At 46.2% G+C, this 16595-nt stretch overlaps 1 protein-coding gene and 1 non-coding gene across 3 annotated transcripts; both read right to left on the bottom strand.

The window, feature by feature from the left end:
- Positions 1 to 5820: 5820 nt before the first annotated feature.
- LOC106895804 lies at positions 5821 to 14110 on the bottom strand. Of its 2 annotated transcripts, XM_014955422.1 has the most exons (8): positions 13731 to 14110; positions 11274 to 11332; positions 10852 to 10935; positions 10067 to 10180; positions 8677 to 8717; positions 7231 to 7390; positions 6304 to 6438; positions 5821 to 6086 (listed from the first exon to the last, which is right to left on the bottom strand). In XM_014955422.1, the coding sequence occupies exons 1-8, from the start codon at positions 13738 to 13740 to the stop codon at positions 5862 to 5864; spliced, it is 828 nt and encodes a 275-aa protein (XP_014810908.1). In that variant the 5' UTR covers positions 13741 to 14110; the 3' UTR covers positions 5821 to 5861. The 2 variants fall into 2 exon arrangements, with proteins under 2 accessions (XP_014810908.1, XP_014810909.1); XM_014955423.1 differs by lacking the exon at positions 13731 to 14110 and having other exon boundaries at positions 10703 to 10935; positions 11274 to 11318.
- A 2037-nt stretch (positions 14111 to 16147) lies between these two features.
- Positions 16148 to 16219, bottom strand: TRNAW-CCA. The gene has a single exon. It is a non-coding gene; the product is annotated as a tRNA-Trp (tRNA).
- Positions 16220 to 16595: the final 376 nt, after the last annotated feature.

Below are 16595 nucleotides of genomic sequence, written 5' to 3'. Positions count from 1 at the left end.
AACATTTAACCCACGGGGAGAAGTCCACCAGCTGTGGCTGCCCGTTCGACAAACACGGAGCGACATCGTTTCAGGACAGACAGGCACTTTGAAGAGACAGTTGCTGGGAAAGAAAAAAAAAAACAACACCACAATAAACCCCTCCTCATACAGTAACATTCAAAATTAGCTACAGTTAGCAGAATTTCAGCAGCAGCATGGAAGAGCTTTAAGCTGTCTGGCCGGTTCGGCTACGGGGGCATCTGGCTTTGCATGCTTTTTATAAAAACAGAGGATAAGTGGGGAGAAGTCCACCAGCTGTGGCTGCCCGTTCGACAAACACGGAGCGACATCGTTTCAGGACAGACAGGCACTTTGAAGAGACAGTTGCTGGGAAAGAAAAAAAAAAACAACACCACAATAAACCCCTCCTCATACAGTAACATTCAAAATTAGCTACAGTTAGCAGAATTTCAGCAGCAGCATGGAAGAGCTTTAAGCTGTCTGACCGGTTCGGCTACGGGGGCATCTGGCTTTGCATGCTTTTTATAAAAACAGAAGATAAGTCTATGTTTATATACAACTGGGGAAAAAAAAAATAGCTGTTTGCTCCCAGGAAGACACATGGGAAGAGCCCATCTCCACGCAGGGAGACCAGAACACTGAAATAAAGCAGGGCTTTGCTGCTATCACAACCTGCATCGCCTCTGCGCTCACCAAGAGTGTGTTTCTTATAAGGGAAGATCTCATCTGACCAAAAGTCAATCAATTCCATAGCACAGGGTACAAAGCCCCTCGGGTTTTCTGCAGAGCACGTCCAGCCTGAGCCAAAGGGACTTCGAACGGCGGCGTTTTGTTCTCTGGGCTTCAAAGGGAGCGAGGGTTAATCATTCACGGAGCAGGCAGCGATAAGAGACAGGAGCAGGCTGTGTAAAGAATGGATTTGAAAAGGGGGATGTGGGGAAAAGACGTCAGTGTATAATTCTGGTTTTCTATAAAAGAAAGAATATTTTTAAAGATTCTGGTGAATTAACTCCTGATCCACCCCAAAAATTTTCATTTAAACCGCAGAGAAGATTGGTTTTCTTTCATCTGGGGGTTAAATGTTGAAGTATTTTGTGCTTTGAAAAGGAAAAAAAACACAACAAAACACCAGTTTGAAAAGGAACCTCCTGATCCACCCCAAAAATTTTCATTTAAACCGCAGAGAAGATTGGTTTTCTTTCATCTGGGGGTTAAATGTTGAAGCATTTTGTGCTTTGAAAAGAAAAAAAAAAACCCAAAACACCAGTTTGAAAAGGAAATGTTTTCAGAAGTCGTGATGCTTTGTTTCAAAGGCTGCCATAATGAAACATTTCCATTTCTCAGAATTTTCCTCTTTGCTTTGCTGATCCTCAAAGCTGAGTTGTTCACGGGCCAACATATTAATCTGTAACAATGTACTTTTGCCCAATTCTCCCTGGATTAAGAAGTTCTATTCTTGGCTCTGTCACATGAGGCTTTTGTGACAAGGCACTGAAACCCTCCGTCTGTCCATCCGCAGGGATTCATTTCCAGCTTGGCTGGGCCATGGCTGCTTGGCAAGGACCTCTGACCAGTGTCTCCCTCCTGGGTTCCCCTGTTCCTTGTAGAGTGGCTGCAAAATACCTTCTGCTCCTCCAATATCTTAAGGAATGCAAGGAAAGCCAGCAAAGCCAAGGGAAGGGACAAGCAGACCCCGAGCTGCTCAGATCACTGCAGCAGTAGAGAAAAAAACATCCCCAGGATGATTTTCCTTTCCAGGAAGGAAGATGAGATTCTCTCCTCACCCATCTAACCCATCTTCTGTAGCTTCTACTCTCCAGACATCTCCCAGCCCCAGCTGCTGCCCATCCTGGGGGGTCTCTGAGAACACAGAGACACATTACAAGAAAGTGGACTATGATGTGAAACTGGAGCCTTTGGCACAGGAAGGACGTGGACCTGTTGGAGCAGATCCACAGGAGGCCGGGGAGATGCTCCAAGGTCATCTTCTGTAGCTTCTACTCTCCAGACATCTCCCAGCCCCAGCTGCTGCCCATCCTGGGGGGTCTCTGAGAACACAGAGACACATTACAAGAAAGTGGATTATGATGTGAAACTGGAGCCTTTGGCACAGGAAGGACGTGGACCTGTTGGAGCAGATCCACAGGAGGCCGGGGAGATGCTCCAAGGGCTGGAGAGTTGGGGGGGTTCAGCCTGGAGAAGAGAAGGCTCCGGGGAGACCTTAGAGCCCCTTCCAGTCCCTCAAGGGGCTCCAGGAGAGATGGGGAGGGACTCTGGATCAGGGAGGGGAGCCACAGGACAAGGGAGAAGAGTTTGATCCTGAAAGAGGGGAGCCATAGGACAAGGGGGAAGAGTTTGATCCTGAAAGAGGGGAGACCTGGAACCAGATGTTCTTTACAGTCCCCTCCAACCCAAACCATTCTGTGATCCTACAAACCCTGGCCCAGGTTGCCCAGAGAAGCTGTGGCTTCCCCATCCCTGGAGGGGCTCAAGGGCAGGTTGGAGGGGGCTTGGAGCAACCTGCTCTGGTGGGCACACCTGGAACCAGATGTTCTTTACGTCTGGTGGGAGGTGTCCCTGCCCAGGGAACACCTGGAACCAGATGTTCTTACGGTCCCCCTCCAACCCAAACCATTCTGTGATTCTACAAAGTGACCTCACTGCTACAGCCCCTCTGCTCTCCCCTGTTTACCATCCCTTTTGCTGTCATTACTCTCCCAGAGCTATTTCTGCCAAGCACACATCCTCGCTGACAGGTCTCTAGCGGAGAAGGCTGCAGAGCACAAAATTAGAGACATGGGGGAGAAAGCTTCTGAGAGCAACCTGCCAGCCCTCAGCGGGGGCTCGGGGGGGCAGGGGAGGCACGGGGTGCCCCCTTCGCCCGAGCTGCAGGGCAGGGGTGAGCTGTTAAACTGGAGGAGGTGGGTGGTAATGGGATGTCAGCTCATCAGTATTCCCACCCACGCTTTCAAGGGAATTTAACAAAGCAGGGTAAGAGGGGCTGGGGGCAAAGAGTGAGAAGTGAGACAGTTCAGGCGAGAAGAGGGAAAAAAAAACCACCTTGCAAAGCAGTAACAAGAACAAATATTTCCTCTGGTGCCATCTGAGTGGGGGCCAAGTCCTATTCTCCTTTAGATCTAGAGATGCCACATGTGGAGGGCAAAAATCCCCATGAGTGATGCGCTCCATAAATCCCACCCTACTGGAGTTTTCTCTTATGGGGAAGAATAGAAACACACATGGGTTTTCTACTTCCTGGACAAAAAGGAAATTCCAGACCAAACCATTTAACTTAAATCCCTCCTTTAGGGCAAGATCTTCTTGCTCAGTTTTAAGTATCATCATCTTTCCTCTGCAGATGATGCCACAGGCAGATTTCATCCTAAATGCCAACAACTGGAGCTGGGTTAAGACACAGAGCCGTCCCCACCCCAGCCCCACAGGGACACAAAGCAACATTTGCCAAGTTTAGCAACCTATGGTTGGAAGTTCCTACCAGCACGTGACCCATGAGTGTGCCTTGCCTTCATCCCAAGGACCCACAGCCCTGTCAAAGAGATTTAAAAGAAAAGCCCATCAGTGCTCTCAGGCACTACCATGTTATTAAACACAATGCTTTTATGGTTCCACCTACTGTAACATCTGAATTTCTAAGAACTGACAGTTTCAGCGAGGGGCAGAGCCCATTCCTACAACAGCCTGATCTAAAATTGCTTCCCAAGGATAGGGAAAGCCTTTAGCATTCTAGGAAAATGGCACCCTCTTTCTTTTTCTTCTCTAAATTCCCAGATATAGCAAGAACTACCTGAGACTGCACAGAGCTGAGCTCGATTTGTTCACCAGGTCACTTGATGTCACACGCTCCAGGCTCGGCACAAACCCCTGTGATCCCCAGCACCAAGCAGGGCCAGACACAGCAGGACTCTCTGAGGTCCATTGTTGCAAATCTTATTGTGACCCCTTACATCACCCATGCTCTAAGTGTAAAGTAATTTCATATAAAAAAAAAATCATTAAAAAAAAATCAACTCAATCACCCAACACAACACTTTGCCTCCACACTAGTTTTAGAGCAGAACAGTAAATAACTATTCATCACCTCTGTCAAAATAAAGTGGATTCAGACCTCAAACTCGCTAACTAAAACTAGACAAACCCTGTAACCTCTGGGAAGGCAGTTCTGTCCTCTCCCACGTGTCCTCCTAATAGCACAGAGAGGCAAACCCAGCAGGGTGAGCTGCTCTAATGTGAGATGTGTAGGACACAGGAGCTATAAGAGAGCAATAGTTCTTTCAACATCTGTATTTCCAAATGAATTAATGGATCTGTTTTCGAGGTGACAAAGTACACTACCTGTGTAGGGTTTTACTTCAAAAAAAGAAAATCCTGCTGTATTTGGAAGTGTCCCACTGTATCACAGGGTGACCAGTGGCTTTATCCTACCAGCCCCAGTACAGTCCTTGATAATCCCTTTTGTACACAGCAGGCGAGAACAGAGCAGCACTGCATCCTTATTTTCTTACCTTGAATCTCAGCTACTGCTGTTAGCCAAGAAAACAAATTTAGTTGGTGAATATATTAAAGATAGCTCCCAAAAAAAAGGAGATTCTCCCTTCACCTATAATTTTCAGTGGCTGGATTGAGGCTGAGAGCAGGAGTGTGAGATGGGGTGGAATGGGGCACAACCTGCCTTCTCCTGGAGCAGACAATATCTACATGATGTTTATTTGTTTTGCTGATCCGTTCAATAAAATGAACAAGCACAATGTGTGCTAAGCTGGCTCCCCAGGGAAGGAGGATTGGATTCTGCTCCACTCTGCCTCCCTCCTTTCTGCTGAGCTGGAGGAGCCTTGGCACAAACTGAGCTTCTGTGGGGGTGGGAGAAGCAAATCCACTATTAACAAGACTTACAGCTCAGTACAATTGTCTTGAAGAAGGTCAGGCAGTAACAGAGACTCGGTACCACCACCTGAGGCTGGGAGGAAAACAGGGGTAACTGCCCTTTTCAACAAGCCCAACAAGTTTGTCTCCTGTGCTACACAAGAACCAGAATGGGAATTTCTTTTCCCAGTGTGGCTTAAACTGGAGCACCTGATGTGCCCACGAACCTGGTTTAATTCTCCATCTCTTATTATTTTTAAGATGAGTGATAGGAACATTTGCCCTCTAAGTATTTATATCAAAGAAAAGACAATAAAACAGTGCTGGGCACTAACACTCTTATTTCATATCACATACCAGAACAGCACACGTCCTACAGCCCCAGCGTGTTGAAGAGCAGGACATTAAAGGTTTTGTTAGCCATTGCCGGGAGGATTTTAAAAAAATAATAATCATAGAATGGTTAGAATTGGAAGGGACCTTAAAGCCCCCCCAGTGCCACCCCCTGCCCTGGGCAGGGACACCTCCCACCAGAGCAGGTTGCTCCAAGCCCCCTCCAACCTGGCCTTGAACCCCTCCAGGGATGGGGCAGCCACAGCTTCTCTGGGCAACCTGGGCCAGGCTCTCACCACCCTCACACCAAACAAGTTCTTCCCCACATCTCAGCTCCATCTCCCCTCTTTCAGTGTCAAACCCTTCCCCCTCCTCCTAGGGCTCCCCTCCCTGATCCAGAGTCCCTCCCCATCTCTCCTGGAGCCCCTTGAGGGACTGGAAGGGGCTCTAAGGTCTCCCCGGAGCCTTCTCTTCTCCAGGTTGACCCCCCCAACTCTCTCAGCGCCCCCCCCAGCAGAAGGGCTCCAGCCTCTGGAGCATCTTCATGGCCTCAGTTTTTAAGTCACTGCTCAACACGGCTTATATCATGAGGACACTGTTTTTATTTTCTTCCCAGGATGAGGTTTATGAGCAGACTGGTTGGATTACCATCCATTAACTACAGGCACGAAGATGACAAACACAGAGATGGCAAATACCACGATCCACGCAGCCACAGGTATCAAACCTTGAGTGTTCCCTTCCTGTGCTGCTTCTGCTGGAAGAAGGGAAGAAGAAAGCAGCAATGTCTCTTTCTCCACTGAGGCATCTTCATGTTCTTCTGAGCTGGTGACTGCTGCCTCGCTTTCTTTGGACTCCTCCTGCTGCATCTTTGAGGAGAAAACAAAGAGTTGCTCCAGGTAACCTGACTTCTCATTGCTGACCTTACAGAGCCAACAGCTGTTATCTTTTAGGGATGGAAACCTACCACTGCATGTGAAAGGAATCTTGCATTTAGGGCAGAATAAATTAAGAAAAAATAATTTAACAAAATGAAAACACAAACCAAATCTTCTGGTTATAAAACAAGAATCTTTTGAAACTAACCCACGCGGGGACGGCTGACGAGGTGGGGTGGGGACCAGCAGCATCGGTGGCAGATTTAAACCCCCATTGGTCAGTCTCCGAGACAAATGGCTCTGGTGCCGGCGCATCTGCAGCATCCAAAGCTTCACTTTTCTCCTGTGAAGAGATAATAAAAGGCTTCAGCTTGATCTTAACCCCCAAGTCATTTCAATTTAAGTGTCACGATCTATGAGAACATCACACACAAAATTAGGTCCTCTTGGCATGAAGAGTGGCAGCCAACAGTGGGAGAGACTCATTTCCCCCCCTTTCAGTAACACTTACAGACTTGAAGGGGCAAAAATGTTTGTTTCCCCACCCAGGTTAAGATATAGTAACTCCTCCCTTGATCTCTCATGGCTTGCATTAAGCTAGAGCCAGTACCTGCCTTGCCAGCTTGGCAAGCAACTTCTTCCCTGCATTTAATATCTGCTGCTTCTCAAATACAAGACACCCAGAGCCCAGAGAAGCTGTGGGTTCTCAGCAACACAGTAATCCCACCCACAGGCACCTCAGGAAAAACCAAGCCACGCAGAACTCCAAGAACCTCCGTGCAAATAAAACTCCCTGAGGGCACAAAACCTGCCAACTCGGCTTCAGCAAAGGAGCAGCAGAGTAGCAAGTCTCATTTCCAAAGATTGGGAACTACTGTAGGCAGGGAACTCCAGGCAAAGTCAAGTCACAGGCTGTTTTCACCCTCCTACTGGCCTTCAAACTCACTGCCTGAAGAGCTTGTTCACAAGCAGCAGGGAGAAAAAAAACCCACATTCTTCAGTTTTGCAGTCACTGCTCATGTCATCAGGACCTTGCTTGTATGTTCTTCCCGGGATGAGGTTTACAAGCAGACAGTTTGGATTAACAACTATTTATTAAACACATGAGGATTACAAAAACAGAGACGGCAAATACCGCTATCCACAGAGACATGGGTATGAAACTGTCACTGCTCTCTTCCTGGGCTGCTTCTGGGTTCTTCCTATCTTCCAGCATCAACGTCTCTTCTACCACTTCAACTGTCTTCAAGGTGTCCCATGCTCGTGACCGCCGCCTCGCCTTCCTTGGACTTCTCCTGTTGGATTTATGAGGGGGAAAAAAAAAATAAAAAAAATCAAAAGTTGCTTCAGGTAACCTGAATTCTCATCGCTGACCGTACAGAGCCAACATCTGTTATCTTTCAGGGCTAAAAACCTACCATTCTTGCAATTAGGGCAGAATCAAAAAAGAAATTCAATAAAACAAAAGCACAAACCGAGTCTTCTGCTTATAAAACAACAGTCTTTGGAAATTAAAGCAAGTGCCACCTTTGTGCAGCTGGCACAGAGGGATACCCTAATGCCACTCACCCTCATACTGGGCAGCAGGATTACCTGGGGAAAGGTGTCTGGGATATGGCAGGCAAGGAATTAATGAGAATGGCATTCTGGGACATGCCTGCTATCTGCTGCTGCAGAACTGACAGCACAGTAGCACCAGAAGCCTACTTTTCTAGGTAGCCTCTAGCTGAAGGAAGATCTATGGGTCAGGACCCCTTTTCATTCACATATTCCCATGCTGGAAAAAAAACCCAAACCACTTTGATGAGGTTCTAACAGCAGCAGGAGACAGTCTCCCAGGGTTCCCTCTTCTGTCCATGCAAAACTCCGAAGAATAGGAGTGTATTTTCACAAAGCTCTAAAAAAAAGAGAGCTCAAGCCTGAAAGAGACTCTAAGGAGTCTGCAGAGACTACCCTGCTTTCAGCATCGAAGCAGTACATTGCAAAAAGGCCACCCACATTTAGCACCGACCTGAAGTTCAACCACTAAAGGAGGTGCCCCTCTCCCCCCCATTGTTAATATCTCACTTTAATGCACTCTTGATACAGGTCTATTGAAACGGTGTCCCCTCAGCCAGACAATGCCTTTGTAAGAAACCTGTTTTTTTTCTGAGCATCAGAAAGAGCTGTTCCAACTCTGCACAGGCGTCCCTTTTGCTCAGACGCCGAGAAGGGCAGAAGCTGCTGAAGGGCCTGGCAGGTTCAGCAGCACAAGGTGGTTTCTTTGCTGTCATGCTCACATGGCTCACAGGAATCCCAGGTGAAACTCAAAACATTCCACTTAAGGCACTCTTCAACTTTAAAAAGGTCTTTTTTTTTTAATCTAGTTCCAGAATCTTCTCCGCTAGCATTTTCTTTTCTAAGCAAGAATTTCTAGAACTCCTGAGCTTTCAAAGACTTTCATCTGCAGATAACCACGAGGGGAATTCTCCAAAACGGGAAAATAAGCCAAAGGGAAGGTGGCTTTTGACAAGAGGAAGACGGGTTAAATGTGTGGTACCTGATAACTCTGGGAGGCAAAGCAAAAGAAAAGCAAATTTACCCTTCATCTTCGTCAGTCTCATCACTAGATGTCCCACTCATCTGATGAAAAAAGAAAGTATGGTGAGAGATTCAATGAACTTAACAACAAGTTTGTCATTTCTAGCAAGCAAAGCTACTGAACAAGCTGCAGATTGCTCCAGCAAGGCCACCTTAATTCCAAGGGGGAGGATGCTTCACCTTTTGAGGTCCTGGTGTTACCAGAACAACACTAATGAGAAAGAGTAAATTCACAGCAGTCTCACAGTGATGGTGCCCAGACATGAGAAACATCATGTTACCTCTCGATGAAAAGTGATTCAGTGAATAGACACTGCCTTGAAATAATCCCATTTAAAGTGAATTGTTCTACTGGAGAAAGAAAAAAAAAGTCTTTGGGAAGTACATAAAAATCACCAAGAGATTAGGTTAAAGCAAAGGCTGGTTGCCTGCAGTCTACCCTGTCTAACACGGATGCCTCCGGAATATTAATTGATGTTCAGTATATCATTGCACTCTCATCCACCATTTTCTCATCCTGCTGGAAAAAGAAATATTACTTGAAACTGATTTATTGCGCAAGTCGGTACGTAATGCACAATAAACAGTATTTTGCCTCTGGACACACCATCTAATCACAGCAGCTCAACAAACTCATCTTCATGCAAGGGAAACAGTGCCGAAGTCAACGTCCCCGTTACATTAATGCTCCAAGGCCTCACCCAGGACCAGAGCCCCACTGTGCTGGAGGCCACCAAGAGACAAAAGTCTTGTGCCAACAAGACCAATGGCCATGCCCTGCAAAGGCTTAGCCACCACCTTGAACGTTATGCCCCCATTTCTAGGGCAGAAGCCTGAGTACTCTACTTTTCAACGGATGATGTGTAATCTTAAAGGTAAGTAAGAGCTTGGGCAAAAAGTTCAACTCGGAATCTCCTGTTTCAAAATGATCCACGGCTGAATTTTAAATGTGGAATGTATCTTACAAGTACATCAAAGTTCCCCTAAATATTCTCTTCAAAAGGGAATACCGTCTTCTTTAAGATAGCCATCTTCTGGGTTACATGCTATGCTGGGAAGGAAGTGGAATGCCTCCAGGGGAACATCTGGCCACCCTGCCAGGATTCCTGCGGGATGAGCAAGCTCATTGACTCAGTTGACTCAGGATCCTTGCACTGCACTGTAAATTGCACATGAGATCCATTCAGATAAGATGGCAGATTTCTAAGCTTTAGATTGACTGAGACACCAAGGGATGTGCTTCTGTACTGCTGCATTAGTCAGAGAAATGAGATTCCGTGACTAATCATCTGGATGGGGCACTACTAGCCTGAGGGTTGTATCTGGGGAGTGTTTTGTGCCCAGAGGAAGTGCAGGGAGGTGACTATTGTAGTTTAACAATGCCATCATACCCTTTTCCTGCAAACAGCCTTCCGAGTGGTGCCGCAGGGACCGCTGCTGGGTGAGCTCTCTTGTCCCCACGCCTGGTCTATCGGCAATTCATCCTCCAGCAATATTCGTTCTACCTGTTAATATTTCAAGACAGGTTGTGGGTGTGTAATTAAAGCCTCTCCTCACGAGCTACCACAAAGTCTTGAAGGCCCTACAGCACAGACCATGTTCTCCTCATCCATATTGATTTAAAGGAGAAACTTCTTACAATTTTTCCACCTGTGACAAGTCCACACACACACAGTTACAACGTTAAAGTTGATTTAAATGCATGTAACTAAAAGCCTGAAATAATTTACATTCAATAAGTAAGGAGCAAAGCAATTCTCAAGATAGCTTGTACTTTATCACTAATTAGTCATCCGATACGCACTCTACTTTTAATTAGCAATCTATCTAATTCTTTTCTATTTAAAAATCTAATATATTTGAGAGAGATGGCCCATCATAAAGGGGCATCATTTTTCATTTCTGTGGGCTGCTAGTTTCATAATTTCTCTGATGAACGTTTCTAGTATGCACTGAAAGCTACTAAACCATCCAAATAGCTGGGGTACAAGTAAGCCCAATTTAATGATCTATTGCTACAAACGGACCTGGTTTCCTTTAATAGTCATTGCTAGAAAATCCCAATTAGGAGACAGCAAACAGTGATGGAAACTCAATTTAAGTTCACTCCCAGATTTAGGGGTTGCTAGATGGGAAGGCATAATAAGATTAATGTGTAACAAGAAGAGGTACTTCCCTCTGCTATCATCTCAGCCAGGGTGCAATCTACATCCTGCAACAGAAGCTTCATGTGACATTCAATTTGTTCCAGGTGTGGGAACTACAAGCAAAAGAGAAAGGAACAGGGTGGGCTGAGGAAACACCAACGACTTTCACTACGGTATTAAAGGTCAACACAATTTCCAACGAGATAATGAGAAAGCACTTCTTCTGTGCAGCAGCTATGGAACAGCGAGCTTAACAAATACTCTGTCCCCTTACAAAAGAAAGCTCAAGAAAGTGGAAGGCAGGCCATAGAAAGATGCTGTAATTAACTGATTGGAGATAATTGCTGCATTCCTCACCAGCTAATACAAAGAACATCAGTGTATATCAACTTGCAATTTCCTTCATTTAGTGGTGGTACATAAAATATTCATGCATTAGCAGATTACTTACCTCAGCAGAGCCAGAGGCAAAGTCTGCTGTCATTTCGAAGGTTACTTCATAACTTTCGTCTGAATGAGGAGAAAAGGGGAAAAAAAAAAACAACCCAGCCTTAAAATACAAGTGAATTAGCCCGAGGTATCTACACCAGGTTGCATTATTTAATGCTTTAAAAAGCTACAGTTTGGTACATCTTTACAAATGGCATTGCTTAATTATTCCCTCTTGCATTCCCTGGTCCATTCTTTGATGACAGATGTGGCTCAGCCACACGTGGAAATGGCTCGAGCTGCCTCCAGGCCAGCACCCACGGAAGGTGGAGGGACACAACCAGAGCCAGTGGCAACAAACAGAGCTCAGGATACAACCACATTTGAGTTTCTAAGCTAAAAAAGTGGTTAAAATGGTTAAGAGCCCAGTCATCTGTTGGGGTCACATACAAAAAAACCCCAAGTGAACAGTCACTTCTCCAACCCCGCAGCTCAACCCAGTAGAACCAGTAAATAATCTTCTCCTTTAAACCATTTTCAATCGTTACACAAAGGAGCTGTGTTTGAACCAGCTCTGCTTTTGTTATGACAGCTGCTATACTGTCAGATTAGCCCAATGCACAGCTGTTGGCTTAGTGTTTTTTTCAAAACATGTCTAAACCGCTCAGGATTTTGGAACTTTTTTTTTTTTAATATATTTTAAACAGCAACAGAAATCACCCCGCCAAGCTAATTGCTTAAACAAAGCTGGATATTCATTACAGTCCGTAGAATAAATGGGAAGTTTGGCTTCATCTTTGAAGAGAACTTCAAAGGACGTAACAATAAAGAAAAGGTGGGGGCAAAACAGCTTTTAGGACTGAGGAACTCCCCAAAAGGCTTTCTGAGATTAAAACACAGAATGTTCTACTTGAGTAAAAAGAATAAAAATCCCTTTCAGCTCCGATTTTTTCAGAATATTATGAGACCTTTGAAACAGGTCCCCCCACTTCAGCCTCTTCATTCCACCTCCTTTATCTGTTCATCCCGAACGCTTCTGCAGCAGGATTTTATTTTTCTTTTCCTACAACTCACTGACGTGACCTTCATTTAGTTTATGCTTTCGGGGCTGAAGGTATCGCATTCAGGGATGTCAGTTAAAAAGAAGTATATCCATACAGATTAAATACAGTCAAGCAATGCTACCGAACTAAAAGGTAGATTGCCAATGTTTATTTGATGTATCATAAAAGGGAAAAGGCGTGTAAAATCCACAAATCAAAGATGAGTTTTGTTGGGGCTGTAGGAACTCAATAGGTTATTTTCAGCAATGCTCCCGCAGCACATTTCCATATATATTACACAGACTAAATGAATCATTTCTAGCACAGAAATATTGTGCATGACTGCATGCAACAGCTGCTCCTTCATGCATTGCTCTCTTGTGACCTGATTTTGATTATAACATTTGCCATCCCGATTGCGAGGGGAGGAACAGAAATAAAAAAACCTCCAGGGATCAGAGACTTTTCTTTAAGGAGCCGTTTGTTTTAAGGAGCAAAATGGCCTGAAGTCACACCTCATTTGCTTCCCTTTAAGAGGATGGAGGCTTCAGATCTGCTCTTTAATGCCTTTCTAGATTGTTTTCTGGAACAATACTCTTTCCTCACTCCACGCTGGTAAGTAAAGTGATTGGGACAAGATAAAATGAAACTACCTCAGTGACATTCACATACCCTTTTGTCTCTATTTCTATGAGCCACAGGTAGGAACCTGTCTCACGGGACACAAAAATCCAAGTCCTAGGTATAGACAAACATCACTGGCAAACACTCAGGTGAAAGGTGGGTTAGAAAGATGAGGTTTAATATCAACAAGAGCCACTTCAGCATCAGCACTCCCTTCATCAGCACCTCACCAAATATTGGCAGTCTTCCCATTTAATTTCTCAACGTCTCCTGATGAAAGTCAGGAGGAAGCCTCCGGAGCAGCCCGGGGAAGGCTGGCAGAGGAGCCCGCGTTACAGCAGCGAAGCTGTTCACCCCCTGGCACCCCTTCAGGACCCTCCATTTATCAGCCAGCAAAATATGGGAAGAAAAAAAAAAAAGAAGGGCACTGCCCCCCACAGATCACGGTGGGAACAGACCACGCAGATTCCAGACCATGCCATAATCCATGTATTCACCTTCACATCCAGTTTTTCTCAAAGAAAAATAAAAATCACCTAACACAGCACATCTGACAAGAAGTTCTGTCCCACCAGTGTCATTCTTGCACAAAATATTGAGACCTTACCAAGCTTAATGAGATAATCACTCTCTAGAAGGACCACTTCAGCTCCAAGCACCCATGAGTTCACCCTGACCAGTGGGGAATGTCCACGGCCACCACTGCAGCTCCCACCGATGGCCCACAGACCTCAGCTGTGCCCACACCAGCTCCCAGCTGGGGATGTTTATCCAAAATAAAAGATTCCAGTATTTCAGAAGAAGCCACTTACCACTTGACATGGTCAGCTCGAGTCCGGAGCTAAAGCACCAGCTGAAGCGCCCGAAAGGGGTCCCTTCCCTTACCCCATTGTCTGGTGTTTGCGACTGCTCTGATGTCAGAGCTCCCCATGGCAACTGGAAGCGGAGTCAATCCCAAAGAAATTCCACTTTGATGGAGAAAATCCTCCTCCCGGAAGAGCAAGAGTTGGAAGCGTCATCAGCATCATCTACGCTTAAATATAAAAGTTACATCTCATACAATTTAAGTTTATCCAAGGAAAAGGTAACCCTCATCTTTACTGGGAGCAAAATTGGAAAGACACAACCAGCAATTCCTGGGAGAAGGCAAAAGCAACATAAATACTAGGGTTTTGGGTTTTTTGTTGTTGTTGTTTGGAGAAGGCAAAAGCAACATAAATACTAGGGGTTTTTTGTTGTTGTTCGGGGTTTCTTTTGGAGGACCAAAAGAAATACCACACCATGGATGAGGGAGAGGCACAGGGGCAAGGCAAGGGGAGGGTGCAGCAGAGATGGAGGGGAATGAAAGAGAACATCAAAAATAATTAAGAAAGGAGAAGGATTTATCGAGGTGGCAAGGTGAAGGGAGGTGAGAACATACAGTAGGAACAGGATGACTGTAAATACATTCTTTCAGACTGATTACATTACAAAAACCATCTTTTCCAAAAAAATACCCTAGGCTTGAAACCTTCAAGGGGTAAGACCGATTCCCGAGATCCCCTGGGAGGGAAGATGTTTGCACCATGGTACTCCCAGACGCCGTTAGCTGATGGAATAACATCCCAGGGATGCTGTACACCTAGTCAATTTAAAACATTAAAAGACAGGAAATAGAGCGTGGAAAGCCATTTTGAAGCCCTGATAATCCCTCAGCTGTGCAGCACCCCGGCTCGCTGGAGCTAGCTCATCTTCCAACAGTTTTAGGGGAAGAAATCCTCAGAAGAGGTACTTTCCACAGAATTCATTACAGCTCCTTTTACCCTGAAACAAACCCATGTAATTTCTACACAGGAAACAAAACAACATTTACTAAGCACCTGGGATTAAAAAGTACAAGCGCAGAGAGGCCTTTTCACTGCAATTACATTTTTAAATACTGAGCAGACACGCAATAACTTTCTTTTTCAATTCAGTCAGCTCAAACACTCCAGGGAAGATCTCAGCCAAAGCACAGCAGCTCCAGAACATCCCTTCCACAAACAGGTGTGTGAAACACACAAACCAGACCCAGGTATTTTGGTATAACATTTGGTATTTAGACCAAAACAAACGTTAATAGTGAAGCCATTAACGGGATCTTCCTCAGGAAATTCACATTCAGCAATTGCCTTCTTTTGGAAAAAGCAGTTGTCCCATCAAAGGGAAACACATTTAAAACCTGAAGAGGTTTTTTTGGCAAAAATGGAGATTTAAATATTCAATAGGAACAGAACACTGAGAAAAGATCTACTCGAGTTCTAGGAGTTATTCTTTTAAGGGGTTCCAGTCATTTGCTTTCAGCCCAACCATCCCTTCCCACAGCACAGTTAAATCCCAAACCAATTACACACACATTTTTAATTAGTAGCCACGTAGCAAACACACACAACGCATTTATTCAAACTTCCAGAGTGAGGTTTAAACACATCCCACCGTCCCCTTACGAATGGCTTTAATATTGTGTGTTTCAGGGAGCACCGAGGACACACACTTCCAGGTACCAGGTCATTTTTTGCCCAGCCATTTTTCCTTAATTAAAACTGTATCAGCGAGGGCAATAAAGGCTCCGTTTCCATTTTGTTTCGCCTGGTGCTATTTTTTCCAACACAAAGGAAATCTTTGTGGCAACCGAGGCTCAGAGCATCATTCCTGCCTGCAATTATAAACCCATGAAGCTCAAAAGCAAAGCCAGCCAAGACAAAAGCCATTTAATGGGAGGAGATGAAGACTCCAGGAGCTCAGGTGCGCACAACCCATCATCTGCTGAACAGGTTAAAGCAGTTAAAAGTTAATGAGCAGTTAAAAGTTAATGACCACTTAGAAGCTGCATCCCTCCTGCAGATTAGACTTTGCCTTTATTGTTCCTTCCAAATGCAAAATAGCTTAAAACAACAAAGTGCACGGGCTGCTTCAAAGCTAGAGCTACTTCCACCGCCACAGAGGCAGGAAAAAAAGTTACGTCTGGAGCACTGCGTGTTATATTTAGTTCTAAAAAGTATTTAATTCAACTACTGCTGGGGATTCTTAGCAAGAAGAAAGGCATCACTGCTCAGGGACCCCCACCCAGAGCAAAAATTAGAGCCCAGGAGGTGCTGCCGGAGCTCCCGAGTCCGTCGCTCCGCCACCGCCCGCCTCCGTGCCCGCTGCCCCCGGGGGTACCCCGGACCCGGCCCCGCTGGCCGGAAAAATGAACCCCGAAGGGCACCCGTGACCCCGACGTGATTCGAACACGCAGCCTTCTGATCTGGAGTCAGACGCGCTACCGTTGCGCCACGAGGTCTGGGCACAGCCAGCCCCGGCCTGCCGCCAAGAGCCTCAGCACCGCCCCGCGCATGCGCGTCCCCACAGGCCTCTCCGCGCAGGCCTTGGGGCCTTTCCTCCGCCCCGGGCCCCTCTGCCGCTGCCCCCCGCCCGAACCGGAGCTTTTTCCGCCGCCCCGGGCCCACCCCCGGTCCGAACCAGAGCCGCCCCGGGGCTCTCCCGGCCCGCTCCCGGTGGCAGCGGAGCAACCCACAGCCCTGCACTCCAGGCCGCTCAACGGCTTTCAAGCAGCCCGCCCGCCTCGGCCGGCCACGCCCCCCGTGGGCTGTACCATCGCCTGGGGAGGGGTTGATCCGCGCCCCCCGGCTCGGCCCACCTGTACCCCCCCGCCCTGA

The sequence above is a fragment of the Calidris pugnax genome, unplaced genomic scaffold, assembly GCF_001431845.1.
Source record: "Calidris pugnax isolate Ruff unplaced genomic scaffold, ASM143184v1 scaffold215, whole genome shotgun sequence".
Taxonomy (NCBI): domain Eukaryota; kingdom Metazoa; phylum Chordata; class Aves; order Charadriiformes; family Scolopacidae; genus Calidris; species Calidris pugnax.
The sequence above is the reverse complement of the archived record's forward strand: the minus strand, read 5'-3'. Positions and strand labels throughout refer to the sequence as shown.